This window comes from Conger conger, chromosome 14, assembly GCF_963514075.1.
Source record: "Conger conger chromosome 14, fConCon1.1, whole genome shotgun sequence".
In the NCBI taxonomy this organism is placed as follows: Eukaryota; Metazoa; Chordata; class Actinopteri; order Anguilliformes; family Congridae; genus Conger; species Conger conger.
Genome location: NC_083773.1, coordinates 5,618,636 through 5,640,622, shown reverse-complemented (window position 1 = coordinate 5,640,622; position 21,987 = coordinate 5,618,636). Strand labels below are relative to the sequence as shown.

The window sequence follows — 21,987 nt, the reverse complement described above, 5'->3', positions numbered from 1 at the left end:
AATGTAATAATGTAATGAAACGTGTTGAGGAGAGGCTGAAGTCTCTCACACCCAGCCCCCGGCCTCCCGTGCCGGCTGTCACTCCAACCACAATCCCAGAGTTCTCGTGTCTTGTGAGATTATTTACCCATGCTATGTCAGAAATAGCTACAATGCAGGGCATGAAGAATAAAAGTCCTATAATCACATTATGGTTCTTGTGCTACATTGCAAACCACTACATAAAAACAGCCAAAACATTTTATCGCTTACCCAGCCAAATAAAAGCATCCATTTGGTTGATAATAAAGGATTCAAAGACAATGCAAATGATAACAAGTCAATCCTGCATTCTGTTAATAGTTTTAATGAAAAAAAAAAAAACTATGCTGAAACGAGCTCTCAGGGGTGTAGCTACCAATTCCCATCGTACTGGACTTTTTGCGGGCCCCCTCTCCAGCTGTTGGCCCCTAGAATCCTCGCCCCCTTTCACCCCACGAGCAATGGGCCCTGTCCCTCGTATCCATGAGCGATTCACCAGCCCCGGAAGTAAGAGCAGTTGTCCAGCAGTCAGAGGGTTGCCGGTTCGATTCCACCCTGGGTGTGTTGAAGTGTCCCTGAGCAAGACACCTCACCCGCAAATGCTCCTGACGAGCTGGTTGGTGCCTTGCATGGCAGCCAATCGCTGTTGGTGTGTGTGTGTGTGCATGAATGGGTGAATGAGAAGCATCAATTGTACAGTGCTTTGTGCTATGTAAAGGCCATTTTGCTGAAACACGCTACACTGTAGCAGTTGGCATATGTTGCTGAAACACGCTACACTGTAGCAGTTGCCACATGTTGCTGAAACGCACTACACTGTAGCAGTTGCCACATGTTGCTGAAACGCACTACACTGTAGCAGTTGGCATATGTTGCTGAAACGCACTACACTGTAGCAGTTGGCATATGTTGCTGAAACACACTACACTGTAGCAGTTGGCATATGTTGCTGAAACGCACTACACTGTAGCAGTTGGCATATGTTGCTGAAACGCGCTACACTGTAGCAGTTGGCATATGTTGCTGAAACGCACTACACTGTAGCAGTTGGCATATGTTGCTGAAACGCACTACACTGTAGCAGTTGCCACATGTTGCTGAAACACACTACACTGTAGCAGTTGCCGAATGTTGCTGAAACGCACTACACTGTAGCAGTTGGCATATGTTGCTGAAACGCGCTACACTGTAGCAGTTGCCGAATGTTGCTGAAACGCACTACACTGTAGCAGTTGCCGAATGTTGCTGAAACGCACTACACTGTAGCAGTTGCCACATGTTGCTGAAACACACTACACTGTAGCAGTTGCCGAATGTTGCTGAAACGCACTACACTGTAGCAGTTGCCGAATGTTGCTGAAACGCACTACACTGTAGCAGTTGCCGAATGTTGCTGAAACGCACTACACTGTAGCAGTTGGCATATGTTGCTGAAACGTGCTGCACTGTAGCAGTTGGCATATGTTGCTGAAACGTGCTGCACTGTAGCAGTTGGCATATGTTGCTGAAACGTGCTGCACTGTAGCAGTTGGCAGTAGACACGTTTTTCATGATTATAGCTGCATATGTTCATAAAGCAACAGCTGAAATATTTTTCAACATGACTAAAATACCATTGATGGTATATTTATTATTTAAGCACGCAAGCCTCTCTTATGACAGGCATCTTCTTCACTTTGCACAAACCTTTTGTAGAGCCTTGCTGAAAATATCATCCAAGAATATATGATTACCTGTGTTACTCCCTGGTTCCCTCCCAGAGGAATTCCACGTGGACCAGGAGTGAGGACCCCAGCACACCCTGCGGCTCTCCAGGACCAGGAGCGAGGACCCCAGCACACCCTGCGGCTCTCCAGGAGTGAGGACCCCAGCACACCCTGCGGCTCTCCAGGACCAGGCGTGGCTTTACTAATTAGCTTAATATGAGAACCGAGCTTGGTAAAATAATGAGTGAAATCTTCCTGGACAGATTGGCAAGAAGCGGTGGGATGCCACAGGAGAAATCAAACGGTTATTTAAAAATACCTGTGTCATTATTGACATCACTGCAGTTTTGTGGTGTTATACCACTGTTTGGAATGATATGTTGACTGTGAAAATTTTACTTATAGATCTGTGTAAATGACAGATAATTGTACAAGAAATATACAAGTAAAGAGCTAATGATAATATAGAAAAATAGGCTCTAGTTGGAAAAAGCCCTTTTAAGCAGTTTCATATTTCATTTTGGTAACATAATGTCCAAAGCCAACTGCTTTAATATTTAACATTGGCCAGAGGAACAATACTTAACATCTCCTTTAAATGAAATACAATTTTAAAATATTAAATGGTTTTGTAATTATTCCCAAATAAAATATTAATTCTGTCCCTGCTTTAGTGTAATTATGGTCTGTCAGTTGGTTAATGATCGAAGGTCAGGAGATGAGTCTTATATAAACGGGTAAGACCCATGGAGCCAGAGCTGATTCTGAATGCGTCAAAAAGAGGAACACTTTCAGTCTTTCAAGACCAGATGCCATACCAATTTTACTGAATAAAATCATCCACTCAGTCCAGAAAGTGATCAGAATGGTCAAAATAAAAAGCCATGCATATTTCATTAATACAGTAAAACAGAAAGAAATTCTATAAAATATATTTTATTTATATATAAAATGTATAAATGCTTCTTGGCAAAGGCTGAACTGAATAAAATTGTGTTCTTAACCATGTTAGTAAAAGTCCAGTATTTCATTAAATGTAACTGAACTGAATAAGCCTAAGACTTCTATATTGATTCCTTTAGGGGAAGTGCAGTTGCAACCACATAAAATAAAGAAATGTGTAAACATTTTTTTTTAAATTGGCAGCAGTAAAATTACCCGGTTGTTTTTTTCCAGTTTTCACTGGTTAAACTGAAAAAAATAATAATAATAATAATTTCATATGATATGGGTATGATATGGGTGATGGATGTTGCCGCTGATGAGTAGAAATATTTGCTTTATGTTTTTCTGAGAGAAATGGCTCCCCAGTTCCTCTGCACGACCTCCTGCAGTGAATCTATGAAAATAGGTTATTAAAAATGAGTCCCAGACAATGAATGCATATGTTTATTTAATGGATATTATGCTTTCCATCCGTACGTTCATCAGTGAACTCATATTTCAGACTAAGTACGGGAACTGCGACGCAATTTTTGTTGTTCTGGCTCTGTACTCCAGCAGAATGTATTCGTCATTTCATTTCAAATCCGAAGTTAACGTGCAGACGGAGCTTTGATACGAGTGTTTATAAACCATATCGGGTTATCTGTTCAGGAATTACACCCTCATCCCCCCCATTTAAGGGGAGAAAAATTCATTGGACAAAAAAAAAAAAACATCAACTGAATAAAGTGATATTTAGCAGCCTACTTGGCTTGAAAATCTTCTGAAGTCTTTGACCTTTCTGATGTCTTTGACCCTTCTGAAGTCTTTGACATCAACAGAGGCATGATGGGCATCTTCCCTAGCGATCCACTGCCAGGCTCAGCCCTCTTCAGCTCCTGCTGGTTTTAGGGGCTTTTTGCCCTCAGTGTGGTCTACAGAAAGTGAAATGAAACGTCCAGTTGGATTCAGGTCAGCCCCCTACCCCCAGCCCTTCCTATTAGATCACTGCATCCGTGCAGAAAGGGTCACCCTGTGTCTATATCCGTCTGTTTAAAGCACCGTTTGAATTCATTTACCTGCATGATTTTTTTTCCAGCATAAATAATTCATGGAAAGCTGAAAGGTAAGAGACACGCGTAATCTCAAAAGTAATATAGGCTCATAAATATTAATGGTGTGCATGAGGAGCAATGGATTTGAGAGGATTCAGATGTTTGATACAACAAATAGGCTGGATTACAATAATGTTGATTGATCTGTATCTAGAAGACATTAAATATGATTTTTTGAAGTGTATGAAATCTTTAGAAATATTACACCTCCAAATATGTTTATTTAGAATATGTTATACTTAATCAGTCATGAGTACAACTACTAAATAACATGTTAAAGCATGTATCGTACTTAACCTTCCTGCATATGGACAGTTATCTGATTATTCTACAAGGGCTCAAGTTTTTATCGTGTGATCACTCTAGCACTTGGAAGTGTTCCTCCCTCGAGGGTTTTGAGTGCACTTGTCCCTGGTTAAGGATAAGAGCGACTGCTAAATTACTGTAATGTAATGTATTCATTGCAAATTTAACCCTTGATTACCTTTCATGTGAAACACCGCGTTTTACTGAACAAATCTATGTATTGTATAGAGCAGCCTGTGTTTTGAAAGCCAAAGGTCAACTCCAGTTTAAAATATACTGTAATATCCGTTGAGTATTCAAGTTGAGTTTCACCAAGTGAAAATAAATAATTCACTTTCCAAACATGAACTGTGAACACCAACAAAGGAAAATACAATCACAGATTCAATATGTATTGCTTATCATTGAGCCAGCTGTACAGACAATATTAAATGAACAAAAAATGTAATAACTTCATGATGATGTCAGATTGACATTTTCTTTAAAAAATATTAATTAAACTATGTTAAATGATAATCAAAAACATGATTTAATCTAAGTTAAGTATCCTGCTTCCAGCACCACCCACAGTACACCCGTTCAGTCCCAAGCCCCATATGAAATGGCTTCACCTGAATCCCAAGGGATTTTGGCTTTGCTTGAGAAAATTGAGAAAGGGCACTTAACTGTGAAATCAACTATTTTAATTGAACAATTAACTCACCTCACCTGGTTTCTTGGGTCTGAATTGGCTGCTGATATTAAGTCAAAAACCAGCACCCCTTGCGGCTCTCCAGGACGAGGAGTGAGGACCCCAGCACACCCTGCGGCTCTCCAGGACCAGGTGCGAGGACCCCAGCACACCTTGTGGCTCTCCAGGACCAGGAGTGAGGACCCCAGCACACCCTGCGGCTCTCCAGGACCAGGAGAGAAAATCGCTGGTATAGTTGGCCATTTGGCAGATGTCCTTTTCCGGATTCACTCGCAGATTACATTTTACATACAATCCATTTACAGATCCAGATATCACTGCTGGCTGCATTTGGGTTGACTCACAGTTGATTAGACTAAAGCAGGGGAGCAATGTGGTTTAAGGCTCTTGCTCAAGGGCCTTAAAAGCGGTGCAGATCTTGGACACCTTGGTCCCAGTCATGCACTTTAACCACCACAGGCTGCCCCTGTGTTCTGTGTGCAAGGGTACTTGGGCAGTGGCCCAAGCTGCTCCCGTGTTAAATGACTGAACAGTGGGTTGGTACTTTCCCCAGACAGTCCTATCTTTTATCTGCAGTATGGAGTAGCACAGTGGTGCAGGGGCACTGTCATGGCCAGAAGGTCGCAGGTTCGAATCTTGGCAGGGGCCTTTCTGTTTGCAGCTTGCATGTTACATTACATTAATGGCATTTGGCAGACGCTCTTATCCAGAGCGACATACAGTTGATTAGACTAAGCAGGAGACAGTCCTCCCCTGGAGCAAAGCAGGGTTAAGGGTCTTGCTCAAGGGCCCAACGGCTGTGCGGATCTTATTGTGACTACACCGGGAATCGAACCACCGACCTTGCGGGTCCCAGTCGTTTACCTTAACCACTACGCTACAGGCCGCATATTCTCTGCCTCTCTGCAACCCTGACCAGGAATGAATAAATGAATAAATGAATGGATGGATGGATGGATAAAGAAACATTCAACAGTGCAGCATATCGTTTACCCAATGGTGAATAATATATTGTAGTTCTTCAAATAGGACACTAGGTGGCAGCGTTCAACTATAAATCAGACGCCAATCTCTGAGCCAAGCATTTAATGCATTTGCTTTCAACCTTCAGGTGACTACACTGTAGAATGATTTGGTTTAGATGCGTTTTAATAACCTTTAATACAAAATGCCTACTGAGCTTAGTGTGATGTTTGCTTATTTTTCATTCGAGATGATATCAGCACCAAGCACCATGTGACTTCCTTAAGTCATAAGCGAGAAATGGTGCTGCATGTTTTATAGACACAGTTATGTTTTGTAAATATAAAATGCAATAAAAGTTCTTTGTTCATCGGTTTATCACTGTACCAAGAGATAGCCCACAGCCCCGTAGGGACGGTCTTTCTGGGTATGCAGTGAATTACACACCACCTGGTCCAACATAGTGGTTAGGGCTCACTTCAGTAATTTCCATTTCTATTTTCTACACTGATTTGTCATTTCTACTAAAGTGCTTTCTGGGGGAGTTTTTTTGTGTGTGTGTGTGTGTGTGTGGGTAGTTCATATTTTAAGCGAATTCCGTCATTTGCTTTAAGAAAACTTTCCATTGCCAGGATATAGGCCTACTGACGTCATGTATATTGTCTTTCGTCAGGATTTCACTCCTAAGGCTAAATAAACGGAATAACCATCCATTTAAATGTTAATAAATATCGTTAGGAAGTTTTATTAATGAGTGTGTGTGTGTGTGTGTGTGTGTGGTTTGTGCGCGCGCACGAGGGCGTGTGCGTTGGGTGTGCGCGTGCATCTTTATTCATAATCTTTTTTCTTTTATTTTTGAAATGTTAATACATTTAAGGCGTCTGTACATTAATTTAGTGACCGTATGCATGTTATTGTTTAACATAGAGCGTAATTCATCCGGAGACGAGACGTGACAACGTATAGAAACTGTGCGATATAGGCTGACGATATAGACACCGACGCACATTTTATCATAGGCACTAGGCTACGTTTGGGGAGGGAAAACGCCTTTGCGAAAAGCAGTTGGACGACACCTACGTAGCCAACTGTGGTGGGAAAGGTTTTTAGAGGAAAACGTTGTCTGTCAAACGTCACATGGGGTCAGGAACAATCGCTTCCTGCATCGCTTTTCGTCTAGGGTAGTTTATTTAGTGCTCGACGAAGTATTTATATATGAATATCGCAGGCAGCGCCCGAATCGCGATTGTAACAGGATGATAAGCAAGGTAAAAAACGCCATGTCCACTCTGGTCGGCGGTATGATACCGCACGGCCATCACCAGCATGGACCGGGCGTCAACGCACAGAACTGCGGTCCGGATGGGCTTCCTCCTCGGTTCGCGTACTCCCGACCCGAGTTCTTGGACCTTACCCCGGAGCTACTGCAGTACTCGACGGAGCACGCATCGCGGCCGGTGCTCACGTTGAAACGGGATAGCAGGCTACCCTGGCGGACTGGATACGCAGAGTGAGTTACGATGTAAACCAAAATCTACCAAATATTTTTAAAAAAACAAAAGAAACAATGAAAATATTTATCATGTCTCTGCTGCATTTGCATCGTGGTAGCGTCTGTTGTTTTCATTGCCATCGAATGGCACAGTGTGTTATCTTTTGGTCAACGGTTCATACGGATACACTGCAACGCAGTAAAGCCGAGGTCTAGCGTTTCGAACGCAGGGGGTTTTTATTGTTGCTTGTGCCCACGGATGTAAACATCCGTGTTGTATGTGTCACTACGGTGTATGCTACGGAACGAGTTTACAGACACCGGGCGGTTGGGTTTACGGCACTCGTACGCGTCGCTGTATGTTTGGAAGTTTAACGCAGAATCATAAATGATGCAGGTATCTGTCGAGGAGGGAGGGGGCGTTAAAATGTGGAGTCCTTGAATGTCTACCCCCCGGTGGTAAGATGATGACGTCTGTAGCCTATTCAGAAATCGAACGCACAGACAGCCTTGCTGCTCCCTAATTGAGTCCGAACCATAGACCCTAGAAAGATCCGAACGCCGCGTATCACTTTAGTTTTCACCGCAGAAGACAATAAACGAGGATGGCTACCGATCGTACTAATGTCCTCGCGCACTGTGAATTGACCGTCGCACACCGTAAGATCAGTATTCGTACCTTTTGTACCAGCTGTACCCAAGGCGTCTGCAGCCCTGGTCCCGCGGAGCTGCAGGTTCTACTGGTTCTCGTTGTTACTCTGTACTTGATTACTCAATTAGAGCAGGTAATTACACCGTTAACTCTCCTCACCTGGCTGCTTGCGTCTGATTTGGATGCTGATTTTAAGGTGAAAACAAAAATTCAGCAAAGATTGCAGCTCTCTATGATTAGGTATAAACTAAACGGCATATAGTAGCTACTATCTTGCACAAATTACACTATACCAGTGGTCTCGAACCCTGGTCCTGGAGAGCTACAGGTGTGCTGGTTTTTGTTGTTACTCTGCACTTGATAATTTAGAGCAGTTGATTACACAGTTAACTCGCCTCACCTGGTTACCTGGGTCTCAACAGGGTGCCCTGTTTAAGGTGAAAACAAAAACCATCAGACCCAGTCGCTCTCCAAGCCCAGGGTTAGAGACCACTGCACTATACATTAAGAGCTCAGAATAGAACTCATACATCAACATTTAAGATACAGGTTATGTTTCGATTTCATCACGTGGAGATGAAATAATATGTAATGTAATGAAATCAACGTATCCATATAATATGTCACTTTGTGTTTTGTCATTTGTGCTGGGATACAGTGTATGGTACCCAATCACATTTGGCTCTATAATAACCAAACAGTCTGTCTTTCCTTTTTTATCCTCATGCAAAATCAGTACCATATTTGTGTAATGTTCCTTTCAGTCCAGTATGTATGTTGTTAAGTGACATTAAAAAAAAACTTCTGCAGGCTACAACATGAGCACTTACAAGTGGTTCAAGTTCCTTTAAGCAGATTATTATTAATATTTACAGACCTTGAATCATTTAGGAGATGGGAATTTCTGGTGGGAGAGCTGGACAGGGAAGCCTCAGGGCTATAGGGGGAGGGGTGGAGATGAAGCCTGCTCTTACGTCTTCATTACCACAGCGATGGTGGGGGTACTCTTTCAAACCCGTTCCTCTCTGATGTAGTGGATGCAAAATCGGCATCAGTGTAGGCCTGGTGTTTTTCAGTATGAACAAAAACTGGCAAAAATTTCCCATTGTGTGTAAATATGTGGTATCCATGGCAACCTGTAACCTATCTGATGTCATACACACCCAATCCAAACCCTTCTGAATCTGGGGCCGGGAAGGTTGCTGGTTCAAGTCTCAGTGTAGCCACAGTAAGATCCGCACAGCCGTCGGGCCCTTGAGTAAGGCAACATTAACCCAACATTGCTCCAGGGGGGATTGTGCCCTGCTTAGTCTGATAAGCTGACGCTTTGGATAAAAGCGTCAGCTAAATTACGAAACAATCCTTTTCCTCCTCGCTGACACTGCTGGAGAAGTTGGGCCTAAACCAGTGACCAGCAGAGCCTTGTGGGTCTTGTCGCGTCACACCGAAACCTTTGTCGTGGTCTTGTGAGGTCAGGTCAGCTGCTGGGATGAAGCTGGGGCTTCGTGTCGTCGTTGTGAAACCACGTCCGTTAGCTTTCGTCAGCACACACGAGTCAGAATGTCTGATTCGTGTGTGCTGGCTTGGCCCAGGTCACAGGGTTGCGCGTAGACACGTAGGGTTTGTGCTGGCGGCCAGTTTCACACGGCTTCTCCACTAACTGCAAACTGCAAATCGCAGCACGCGGTGTGTGAGCCTTGGTGTGTACTGAGGTGTATTTGGATGGGATTTCTAGACATTAGAATTACACTACCATTAGCAGACACTCTTATCTGAAGCGACTTGCAGAAATGGAAAAGATGAGTGTTAGTCTCGGGAGTACAAAAGTGTGTTATCACCAGTACGGCACAGAGGCCCGGTTATAATCAATAATTAGTGTAACCAGTAACCAGACAAACCAAGAGTTTGAGTGACAAAATTAAATGCTACTGCACAGCTAAGTTGTCCTTACACAGCTACACACAGGGAGTGTAGCATGGCATTCTGGTCCCTGTGCATGTGCAATGTTTGCAGGCCTCCTTAAAAACTGTGGACCAAAGCCGACAGCCCCCGCCACCTTGCCTTGGGTCCCTGTCTAGGTGGTTATACTCTCCTCCCTACTGTGATGCTCTGGGCTATACATACATACCATTATTTCAAAGGGAAACCTAAAGAAAACATATCTTCAGGTGGTCAGGGGAGTGCTGGTGCAGTCAGTGTTGGAAGATGGGCAGGGTTTCTGCTGTTCTGACTGCAGTGGAAGATGGGCAGGGTTTCTGCTGTTCTGACTGCAGTGGAAGATTGGCAGGGTTTCTGCTGTTCTGACTGCAGTGGAAGATGGGCAGGGTTTCTGGGGGGTGATGGGGGCGGGGGGGGGGGGGGGGGGCGGGGGGTTGAGTGCCATCTGCATCTTCACTGGAGCAGCACACAAGGTCTAAATAAAGCAGGGATCATCAACTCAAATCCAAATTCGGCCCTGGTTTTCTTTTCTCCCGGGTCACCAGCTAAACAATTAGTGCTACTAATTGGCCAGACTGTCTTCACACCTGACTCCCAAGGTAAAGGGAGGGTGGAAAACCAGCACTTATTAGTGGTGGATAGTTCTGATTGGCGGGTTTGTGATAGCTGGTGATTAGTGTTGGATAGTTCTGATTGGTGGGTTTGCGATAACTGGTGATTAGTGTTGGTTAGTTCTGATTGGTGGGTTTGTGATAGCTGGTGATTAGTGCTTAGATAGTTCTGATTGGTGGGTTTGTGATAGCTGGTGATTAGTGTTGGATAGTTCTGATTGGTGGGTTAGTGAGAGCTGGTGATTAGTGCTTAGATAGTTCTGTAGTGTGGGTTTCTGGTAGTCAGTGGCTGGTGCCTAATCTGATGAAATGCCACAAAAGGTCGGTTGGCTCCAGTGCTTACTGTATCTCCTGACATTTTTGGGGAAAGCAGACAAGCAAGCCAGAGTCAGGACATTGAAGTAACAAGGTTTTTTAACTCACGGAGGGTAGTGCGTGTCCGTTAGAGAGCAGAGGACTGTGATGAATCTCAGAGACACAGCTCATCTTTAATGAGAAAGGAGGTGACCCGTGAGATCTGGTGCTTCAGCCACCCGGCAGACTGCAGATCCTGCTACAGCTTATATCACCAGTGTCTTGTGAAATGACCTTTTTTAATCAACGCATCTGTGTGAGTCACCTCCCTACGGAGCACACGGTAGGAGTCTCTTTCACCTTCATTTCCGCACAGGCGATGTGTGCTCACTTTATTAGCTTGTTAATGCAAATATCTAATCATCCAATCATGTGGCAGAAACTCAGTGGATAAAAATATACGAACATGGTTAAAGGAAAGTTCAGTTGTTGTTCTGACCTAACATCAGAATGGGGAAGAAGTGTGATCTAAGTGGCGTTATGACAGTGGTTTCGCAGAAGAGCGTCTCTGAACACACAACATGGTGAACCTTGGAGTGGACGGGCTACAACAGCGGAAGTCCTATTGGTCTAATGAATAGCTAATAAAGTGGTCTCTGAGTGTAATCTCAGAATATTCTGTGAGGATCCAGTGCAAAGGTTCTGTGGCTTTTTAAGAGACTGGTGTTGTTCTGTACCTGTGGCACCCTTTAAGCCACGGGTGTAGGTTAGGAGCTCAGACCGTTTTGTTAATCAAATGTCCCAAGGTCGAATCGTAAGCCTTGTTAGCCAGGAAGCTGTTCTTACTTGAAGAGGCCAGGTCGCCCTGCATCTGCAGATATATATACTCAAGTAAATACCATTATCTTCCTAAAGTTTCCTTTCCAAGACATTTCAATGAACGTCACCGCTAGGCAACAGCATAGAAGGAGCAAAGAGAACTTATTTTTCCTTTAATAAGTGCCTCCATTTGAAGCCTGCCGTGCAGATATTGGAAGTGACAATATTTTGTTCAGCAGAAATTCTGCTGAGATGGTGGCAGAGGCCATGCTTTGAATTCGATGCTGACAAACGCGTTTTGTGATTTAGAAGCTGCACCCTAACTGTTGAATCAGGGTTTCATCTCCAGTCTTGTTCCTTTAGATGTTCAAGCAAGGACCATAACCTGGGCTTAGATTAGCATAGTCAAGGATCTGTGTCTTCCAATTAGAGAAATACAGACAGAAACTTTCAACTTGATGTTAGAGAGAGACTGCAAGGGCTCTGCACCCTGTGTACCAGGGACCTGTGGCCTGTATTTCACCTGTCACCTGTATCTCACCTGGCACTGTATCTTGGCTGTAGTTTAGCACAAGGTTCCTGTCACCTGTATCTCACCTGGCACTGTATCTTGGCTGTAGTTTAGCACAAGGGCCCTGTCACCTGTATCTCACCTGTCACCTGTATCTTGGCTTTAGTTTAGCGCAGTGGTCCTCACTCTGTTCTGTACTCTGTTCTGTACTCTGTTCCCAGTACATGTTTTATGACCTGATATATTGATGAGTGTACAGGCTGGTACAGACAGGTACGGTAATATATTTTTGGAACATTCAGCAGTACATTGAGTAATTCTCAAATGATGTTATGTATATCAAACTGAACGCTTTTGCCAAAGCCATACTTTTCCATTCGTATGTCCCATTTTAGGATCGTTTTGCTGTCGAGATTAGATTTTTGGCTTTGAGTAACATCTTTTACCTGGCAGGCAGGCCTTTCCTGCTGGGAAGATTGGAAGACAGAATTGTACATTTGCCAAAAAAATGGTCATCATAGTTGTGTACACTCAGACATAAAGTGACAGTGGAGGATACCTTTACATTTTTCATGGATCAAATGTCCCCATAATTTCCAAGCAAAAAAAAAAGAAAAAAAGGTGGGATTAGGGTTAGGTTCCAATTTTGTGTATCTATGGGGTACCGGCCCAGCAACGAGCATTAGCACATTTTTAGGCACTTTTTCATACCTGTATTTCTGAGAGTAGAGCGTAACAAACGTTCTCCAGACACGCGTAACTCAGTCTCGCCCCCAGTACCTCCGCGCCGGCCCTTCTACACCTCGTAGTTATGGCCTGACAAGCAGCATAGGCTGCCCGCTGCCCCCGGAGGTAATTAAATTTGTGCGGCCGGGGCAGTTTCTGCCGCCTGGCTGACTCTGTGAAAAGGAGCGGGGTAGCTTTTGCGGGCGGTCAGCGCTGACCGTATGTCTCTCTCTCTGGGGGGGGGGGGGAGGGGGGGGATTTCGGGAGTGTGTTCTGTCTGAGAGCCCCGCACAGTGTTCTGCTCCAGTGGGGAAGATCGATAGCTGAAGTCATCGCTCGGGTTGTACCATTATAATCGTCCTCATAGTCCGGGGGGGTTATGGTAAAAGTGCTGAGTCATGCAGGGGGCCGTGATGGAGGGTTCGTTTTTTGGGGGTTTGGGTCAGCAGGGACACTTAAACGCATGAGACTCCCATTTCCTGTGCTTTTCAGACCGATGCCTTTATGAAGGGCAGGGCTACAGTCCACCTCACAACTATTGATGAATTGATTATGAAAAGAAAAGCCCTCCCTCTATTGCAGGAGACAAATTCACATCACTCCTGAAGACCATATTCCGTGTTCACGGTCTGAAGGGTAACTGACCTTTGACCCCTATACAAATCCCATCATTTGTCTCTATCTGTGTCCCTCTCTGTACTGTGATCTCTATCTGTAGCCCTTTCTGTACTGTGATCCCATCACTATCCGTACCTGTCTCTGTACTGTGATCTCTATCTGTACCCCTCTCTGCCTCCTCCCTGTGAGAATAATGCAGTAAAATACATAAGGAGGGTGTAATGACAGCCGCCTGTTCATGAATAAAAATAAAAACACTTGAAAGGGCAGGTCTGAGTCATGAAATGAATCATGCCAGTTCTGTAGGACTGAGATCAAACATACGTTTGCTTCGGTGTGCGCGTGTCTCCTGTGCACGAAAGGGTATTTTTGACCGATGTATTCATTGCTGTATGCGTGTGCTGTGGTTAAGGTGCGAGACTGGGTCCCGGAAGTCCCGGCGTAGCCACAATAAGATCCGCGCAGCCGTGCTCCCGAGCTCTTTCATCGCTTTCAGTGACTAGTAGCGATCGTTACATCGGCAGTGGAATGTTCAGCCATGAATGTTCTAATCGCGTATCTGTGACGTCACACCTTAAATGGTGCCCGACTTCACTGCTGTGGTCACTGCTGTGGTTGGCATAGCGATTATGGCTGTTTGTGCGACTGGAGTCACTGCTGAGCTCTTGGCTCCCACGCAAGGTGCTCTGCAGGTGATTTTTGTTCCTGCGAAACGCTATCCCCCTGAGCCGCACGCTATTACAGGAACGAGCCGGCAGCAACCGGAGGAGGTATGCATACCTTACCGATGGTCCGGAAACATGTGGGTACCTGCGATTACATTACCTGGTGAGCAACATTCCCAGACCAGCAGGTAAAGATTCAGCCTCACTAAAGCACTAGTGATGGTGAACTACACCCTGCTGTAAAATCCAGCTATGCCAGCTTGACCAGCTTGAAAAATGTTATCATAAGCTAGTCTAGCTGGGTATGAGCTGGTCAACCAGCATGGTCAAGCTGGTCATAGGCTGGTCTAGCTGGGTATGAGCTGGTCAACCAGCATGGTCAAGCTGGTCATAGGCTGGTCTAGCTGGGTATGAACTGGACAACCAGCATGGTCAAGCTTGTCATAGGCTGGTCTAGCTGGGTATGAGCTGGTCAACCAGCATGGTCAAGCTGGTCATAGGCTGGTCTAGCTGGGTATGAACTGGACAACCAGCATGGTCAAGCTTGTCATAGGCTGGCCTAGCTGGGTATGAGCTGGTCAACCAGCATGGTCAAGCTGGTCATAGGCTGGTCTAGGTGGGTATGAGCTGGTCAACCAGCATGGTCAAGCTGGTCATAGGCTGGCCTAGCTGGGTATGAACTGGTCAACCAGCATGGTCAAGCTGGTCATAGGCTGGTCTAGCTGGGTATGAACTGGACAACCAGCATGGTCAAGCTTGTCATAGGCTGGCCTAGCTGGGTATGAGCTGGTCAACCAGCATGGTCAAGCTGGTCATAGGCTGGCCTAGCTGGGTATGAACTGGACAACCAGCATGGTCAAGCTTGTCATAGGCTGGCCTAGCTGGGTATGAACTGGACAACCAGCATGGTCAAGCTGGTCATAGGCTGGCCTAGCTGGGTATGAACTGGACAACCAGCATGGTCAAGCTGGTCATAGGCTGGCCTAGCTGGGTATGAACTGGACAACCAGCATGGTCAAGCTTGTCATAGGCTGGCCTAGCTGGGTATGAGCTGGTCAACCAGCATGGTCAAGCTGGTCATAGGCTGGTCTAGGTGGGTATGAGCTGGTCAACTAGCATGGTCAAGCTGGTCATAGGCTGGTCTAGCTGGGTATGAGCTAGTCAACCAGCATGGTCAAGCTGGTCATAGGCTGGTGTAGCTGGGTATGAGCTGGTCAACCAGCATGGTCAAGCTGGTGATAGGCTGGTGTAGCTGGGTATGAGCTGGTCAACCAGCATGGTCGAGCTGGTCATAGGCTGGTCTAGCTGGGTATGAGCTGGTCAACAAGCTAGTGCTGGAATCTTGTCTGAGCTGGTAGCTGGTGTTTTGAAAAGGCTGTTGTTAGGGAGCTGCCGTGTGGGGTTGTGGTTCCTTTGTTCCTTCCTGTGGAGATGACTGGCTGTGCACACATCACCTTGAAGAAGCTACTTTCTGTTTCCTTGTTGTTTTGCCATTCACGCAGCTGTTCGTCCGATGCAGCCGGAGCAGTTAATAACTGAATCTGAATAATTTGTTATTTAGCTGACGCTTGTATCAGAAGTGACCAATCTTCCCCCAGAGCAATGTGGGGGTTAAGGGCCTTGCTCAAGGGCCCAACAGCTGTGCAGGTATTATTGTGGCTACATCAGGGCTGGAACCAGCAACCGTCCAGGTCCCAGTCATGTAAATGGTAAATGGCTGGCATTTATATAGCGCCTTTATCCAAAGCGCTGTACAATTGATGCTTCTCATTCACCCATTCATACACACACTCACACACCAACGGTGATTGGCTGCCATGCAAGGCACCAACCAGGTCATCAGGAGCATTTTTGGGGGTTAGGTGTCTTGCTCAGGGACACTTCGACACAGCCCGGGTGGGGGATAGAACCAGCGACCAGATAACTGCTCTTACCGCCTGAGCCAATGTCGCCCCTACAAAATGTACATTTTGCCACGAGGCTGCCCCTGTTGCTCGGCTTTGGGCTGGAGAGTGACGATGATATGTCTGCCTGGGTGAGCAGGATGTGAAGCCGTGCCACGTGGGTAGAGTCCAGGCCCTGGCGCTGCCTGGTGCTCCAGGGTTTCTCCGCGACGCGACGCCACCTGGCGTTAAAACCCGGCTCGTTCTCCGCACGTCCTCCCTCTCCGTTCCGCTGGACTTCAGCTGGGAGGCTGCACTCACGGCAGCCATTTTGTTTTTCTTTCTTTCTTTCTTGTTTAAATTTGGGGAAAAGCCCCAGCTGAGATGGATTGGCGTCCTGTCCAGGGTCTATTCCTGCCCCACCCCCCTCCCTAATGCATGCTGGGATAGGCTCCAGGACCCCCCCCCCCCCCCCCCCCCCCCCCCCCGCAACCGTGGCCAGGAATAAGTGGGTTAGATAATGGATGGATGGACGGATGGATGGATTTTGTTGTGCAGAAAAAACAAAGATCAGTATATCAGCCAAGCTGATGTATTCAATTCAGGGACTTTCTGCTCTGTGTACTACGAGGTTATAAACGGGACTGTGAGCCCTTCCCCGCACACACAGGCGGTAGCGTTTTTCATTGTTGTCTGCGTACAGTAAATGTGTAAAAATAGCAAGGGAGTCACATTAAACAACGTGTAACGTGATCGCTTTAAGCGCGTGAAACTGAACTGAGCGCTGTGAGTGAGATCTCGTGTCATGCTGGTGCCGCTGGGTGTGGAACAGGGGCTTTCATGGGCTGCTGTCTTTCTGGTTTTTACCGGTGCTTTAAAGGAAGAAGCCAACTTTTTAGGGAAATAGGCCTTTTTTCCAACTCACCCAGACTTTTTTCATTTTTATTATCTGTGCATTCACTGGCTTAAATGGTAAATGGCTGGCATTTATATAATGCCTTTATCCAAAGCACTGTACAATTCATGCTTCTTAATCACCCATTCACACACGCCAATGGTGATTGGCTGCCATGCAATGCCAAAGAGCTCATGAGGAGCATTTGGGGGTTGGGTGTCTTGCTCAGGGACACTTCGACACTGCCTGGGCGGGGGATCGAACCGGCAACCCTCCGACTGCTCTTACTGCCTGAGCCAATGTCGCCCGCTTACACGTTATGAAACGTGGGATAAACAAAACAAAAATGAAAACCTCTCGTCTAAGTCGGAAAAAAGGCACATTTCCCAAAATGTTGGTGTTTTCCTTTAACTGGTCTCACTGGTTTAACTGCATTGAAGAGCAGCAGAAGCTGACTGTCTGCTATGATGGTCGCCATTTTGGCTTTACTTAATCTTTTATGAAAAAATATTTGGAGCAAAAAAAAAATCTAATAAAATCTAAAATATTTATACCTCCCCTCTCCTGATAACTGCCCTATGGCAAAGCATTGCTTTCGGATTCAAATACTTTAGTTTACAATTTTGGGATCAAACGCGTCAAGTGGATAGGATGCAGCTGCAGAAGATCAATACGTCTAAAAAAATAAGTCTAATAAATACCTAATGTGGCTTTCCTGCCGTAAAATAAAGAAACCGTATGGCTCATTACCTCAATATATAAGGGGCATGATGTCTAGTTTATCTTTGTCTATGTTTATCGAGAAATAGATAGAAATCATCGTCTTACTAATAAAAGAAACAGGATTGGCATTATTTCATAGTGTATCAAGGCTAGTAGTTTGACACTTTCACCTTAGCAAGTTTGAGAATGTCTTAGAAAAGTGAACCCAGAAAAGTTTTTTCTGGCATAGTGCATTTGCATTTAGGCTTTCCAGGCATACTGTGAAGAGTCTCCCTTCAGCGATGCTGTGCAATTTAGAGACAGGCCCTGACAGGAAACCTCGAGGGGTGTCTGAAACAGGAAATGATGTCACAGCGACTGTTTTTAGGTGGGAAAGTGTGGGGGTGTAGGCTGTGACCGTGTGAAGTCTTACCTCAATGATTCTGTGCTGTCTGATAATAGCAGCAGACACTCAAACGTACACACACACACACACACACACACACATAGAGACACACACACACACTCGCTAAGTCATTGGCACTGAAACCATTCATTATCAGCTTCTGCAGATTCACCCATCATGGCTTCCTGCCGTTTTTTCAAGCAGGGTTCAGTCAGAGGCGGGCTCGAGAGAGGAGGCCACACTTTAAACATCCTGTTTATATTTGGACTTCAGTTCGTTCTTTTATTTTTCTTCGCCTCGCGCTATTTTCCCGTCATGTGCTCTGCACTAGTGACAGAATAAGTGAGCTGCATCCACCTTCCCGTTCCCCAACAAGAGGCCAAACAGGAAGTGGGGAAGAGGACTTCCTCTTCTGAAAGCCCCGCAGATGAGCTGACAAGGCTCTCAAACCCACTGATTCCTCTTAAATGCAAGATTTTCTTTCGGTCACATGATGAGCGTCGGTCTTCGGCAGTTGCCCTGAGAGACAGGTGTGTCACAAGACCTCGCTGCCGTTTTTGTTTTTCTCGGCTTCCTGTTTTGTGGAAGAACAGTCGAGCTTAAACCGCACTCGCCCACTGTGTTCAAATCATTCACATTCAGTTGTGTTGTGATACAGCAGGTTGGTTTTACTCGTGCACAATCAAAGGGAATATGAAATTAATGGGGTTATGCATAGCATGACTATTAGGAGTTCCGTATGTAAATGTTTGTCTCATGTAATTAAAGGGAAATGCACTGTGTGTAATTTTGTTGTATATAACGATAAAGATATGATTTTATTCAAACAGAAAGCACAGACACTATGCAGTGTGCTGCACCAGAGCTGTCCTGTTATTTTCTACCTCAGAGATTTTCTGCTCTGTCCCAAATCACATTAAGCTGTTGTGCTGTGGTTTATGGCATATTACAGGGAGAGATAAGCTGGGGGAGCTGGTGTGTGTGTGTGTGTGTGTGTGTGTGTGTGTGTGTGTGTGTGTGGGAGAGTGTGTGTGTGTACATTTTGGGATACAGCGAGGGGAAGTGGAGAGGTGGGCACTTGGGGAAATATCACTCAAATAAAGAAGTATCCAGTAACCGATAATAGAGGTAACTAAAAGGTTATTGAGCAAAGATGAATGTTTTAATGGTGTGTGCTAAATGTGCATACTACATCCATGGATACTTAGCAGTATGGCAGCCATTTTGTGTGGTGTAGGCACCATTGTTTTCGCCTCTCACAATTGGCATTGATGGTGATCCATGGCTACCATGGCAAGATTGTGCCGTAAACCTACCCACAACAATTGTGGTAAGAGTGACATGGTGCTGGCCAGATGATTGTGGGACATTATTTGGGCTTTAACAGACAGCTATGTTTAATCCCTCCATGTCATCAGCGCTAATGCATCACTGTCCCCCATTCTGCTAACAGAATAATCCTGTCGGAAACCAGATGGATTTTTTATAAATCCAGATTTGTGACGGCAGGCTTTTTTATGCCCTATATGGAAGTGTGGAGTAATATCAGAGTGGTCTGTCTGGTTTACTGAAACAATGTCCGTCCGTTTCCCATGAAAGGAGAAGAACAGACACTGTCCAATTGCTGAGACTGTTATTGCCACCTACTGGTCAGAGAAAGGTACTGTCGTTTCATTGGTGGAGCTGCACTCGGTCAGTGAGTGCTGATTGGGCAATGGGTGTGAATAATAAGAAGCCACATGCTAATTATATTATATTTTACATGCAAACAGTCTGTCCTCATAATACATGCTTTTTTTATTGAAAATTAAAACATTTTTTTAAATGAATCAGAATTAACCCCAGGAGGTGGTAACATCGTCTATAAATACTTGGGAGGTCCGTACAGTTGTTTTTTATTTTCATGGAGAACCCAGAAGTGCCTTCGGGGAAACATTGTGGAGAGGGTGATACATTTCAGAAAGCTGCTGTGGTCTGGCCACAGTGGAGGAAGGAGGAGGCGTTTACTCAAAGCCTGGCTCCAGGACAGGGAACATACCAATGAAGAAGAATCCGTTCCCGTAGAAAGCCACCAGATGACATGGTGAACCATGCTGTGTGCCAGAGGGAGGTTGATCTGTCCACACCCCTTTATTTTAAAGTCACATCTGTGTCTTTAGCAAACCTTTTTGTACGGCAGTAATGTAACCTTGTAGAGCAGAGATGGCTAAAGAGGGTTTCCATGCCAACTTCTGGCCTTGATTACTCAATTAGCCCCAACATTTACACCGTCTGACATTTTAGCTGCAGTTCGTGATGAGCGCACGAATGACCGTTGAAAACTGTTCTTGTGTCCCTATATGATACGGTTCTACTGTGATCTAATGTACGAGTGAACCTGCACCCACACTGGCCCCCAAGGATCATAATTACCCTCCCGCCTTCCGAGTAAAGAGCATGGGTGTCCAATCCTGTGTGAGAAGGGCTGGTGTGGGTGTAGGTTTGTTTTCCAGCCCAGAACTAAGACAAATACTACTTATCGACATTGTGATTGAAGACTGTGATTAGTTCATTAGTACAATCAGGTGTCATAGTGCTGGGCTAAAATAACAACGTACCCCCACACAGGTCCTTTTTCACCCCTGATAGAGGAGTATCCTTGCTAAAAGAAAAAAAAACAACTGCTCTGTCACAAAGCCTCAAAGTTGCATAACTTCCTTGTCAGTTGTCTGTGGCTTAGGTAGCAGTGTTGCATTGTGGGTAGACGGTTAAGTGTGCAACTCTGAGGTTGTGGGTTCGGTTCCCCTACAGGCCCCTGCTGTTGAAGCTTTGAACACGATGCCTAGTCGCATTTTGTCCAGATTAGCCTTGGTCCTGGACTAAAATGAGCTTTGTATGGAGAGTCTCCAGTGTTGCATTGTGGGTAGACGGTTAAGTGTGCAACTCTGAGGTTGTGGGTTCGGTTCCCCTACAGGCCCCTGCTGTTGAAGCTTTGAACACGATGCCTAGTCGCATTTTGTCCAGATTAGCCTTGGTCCTGGACTAAAATGAGCTTTGTCCATTCAAAATAGAACTTAGTCTACTTTGTGTCTGTGACACTGCTCCAGAGGCTGCTAAGCGATGTCACATGATTGGTCAGCTGATTTAAGTGCTTGTAGCTGCACCGGATTTGGCAGGTAGCAGAGGGTCACCTTTGTAGAGGACCGGTTTTGGCTTTGAACCGCCAGAGATGCTACTGCTGTTGTTACTCTGAACAAGGTGCCTGGTTACATGTTCTCCTGTTAAGGTCCAGCTGTAGGAATAGATTTTATGTGAAAAAATGTCTGTTTTAACAAGCATTTTAGTCTTGTAATAAGACTTAAGATCTGTTTTTTCTCTTTCAAGTAGGCCTAAATTAAGTTGTTTTAAGTTACTGTCTGTTTGACATGTGAAATATTCTAATCATGAAATTAGTCAGACTGTCTTATCTCATTGACAATATTTTGCCCTTTTTAGCAAAAAACTAAAAGAGATAAGATTTTAAGTCTCAATATGAGTACTAAAATACGTGATGTATTCTTATTTGTTATGGCTATGAGCTGCTGGAGATGCTGTTGAGCCCATGTGGACTGGGAGAGAAGTCGGTTTTGTGCTGTGGCACGTACAAAACAACGTCTCCAGGAGTCTGGAAGCCACAAAATGACAGTCACCTCTGTGACAGTCACCTCTGGGGCCGGCTGTGTTCCTGCCGCGTTGGTATGCACTCAGGGAATGGAGCGGGAGGAAGCACCGACAGGGCTATGATTTAAAGAACCAAAATGGCGGCCGCAGTCTGTTATCAGTGCGGAGATAAGAGCGTAACAGGCAGAGATCCAGCTCTTTCTGATGCATGGACACGGTCTCTCTCTCTCTCTCTCTCTCTCTCTCTCTCTCTCTCTCTCTCTCTCTCTCTCTCTCTCTCTCTGTCTCTGTCTCTGTCTCTCTCTCTCTCTCTGTCTCTCTCTCTCTCTGTCTCTCTCTCTCTCTCTCTCTCTCTCTCTCTCTCTCGACAGAGTTGGAGTAACTCCTCACATATGTCCCTGCTGCGGCAG

General features: G+C 45.3%; 1 protein-coding gene and 1 long non-coding RNA gene across 5 annotated transcripts in view; one reads left to right on the top strand and one right to left on the bottom strand.

Moving 5' to 3' along the window:
- Window positions 1-3,220: 3,220 nt before the first annotated feature.
- On the bottom strand, window positions 3,221-8,167 carry LOC133110583 (uncharacterized). Of its 2 annotated transcripts, none has more exons than XR_009704864.1 (3): window positions 7,898-8,167; window positions 4,776-4,965; window positions 3,221-3,586 (listed from the first exon to the last, which is right to left on the bottom strand). It is a non-coding gene; the product is annotated as an uncharacterized LOC133110583 (long non-coding RNA). The 2 variants fall into 2 exon arrangements; XR_009704865.1 differs by having other exon boundaries at window positions 4,781-4,965.
- Window positions 4,857-21,987, top strand: part of ppm1j (protein phosphatase, Mg2+/Mn2+ dependent, 1J) — a 30,220-nt gene continuing 13,089 nt past the window's right edge. The window contains exon 1 of one of the 3 annotated variants that reach the window (XM_061220801.1): window positions 4,857-4,992. Coding sequence is in view for 1 of the 3 variants with exons in the window: in XM_061220799.1 (XP_061076783.1) it covers window positions 6,983-7,236 (254 nt within the window). In the remaining 2 variants the exon portion in view is untranslated. Of the gene's footprint in view, window positions 4,993-6,610; window positions 7,237-10,474; window positions 11,057-21,987 lie in introns of those variants that run through there. The other 2 variants (XM_061220799.1, XM_061220800.1) reach the window with 2 other exon arrangements.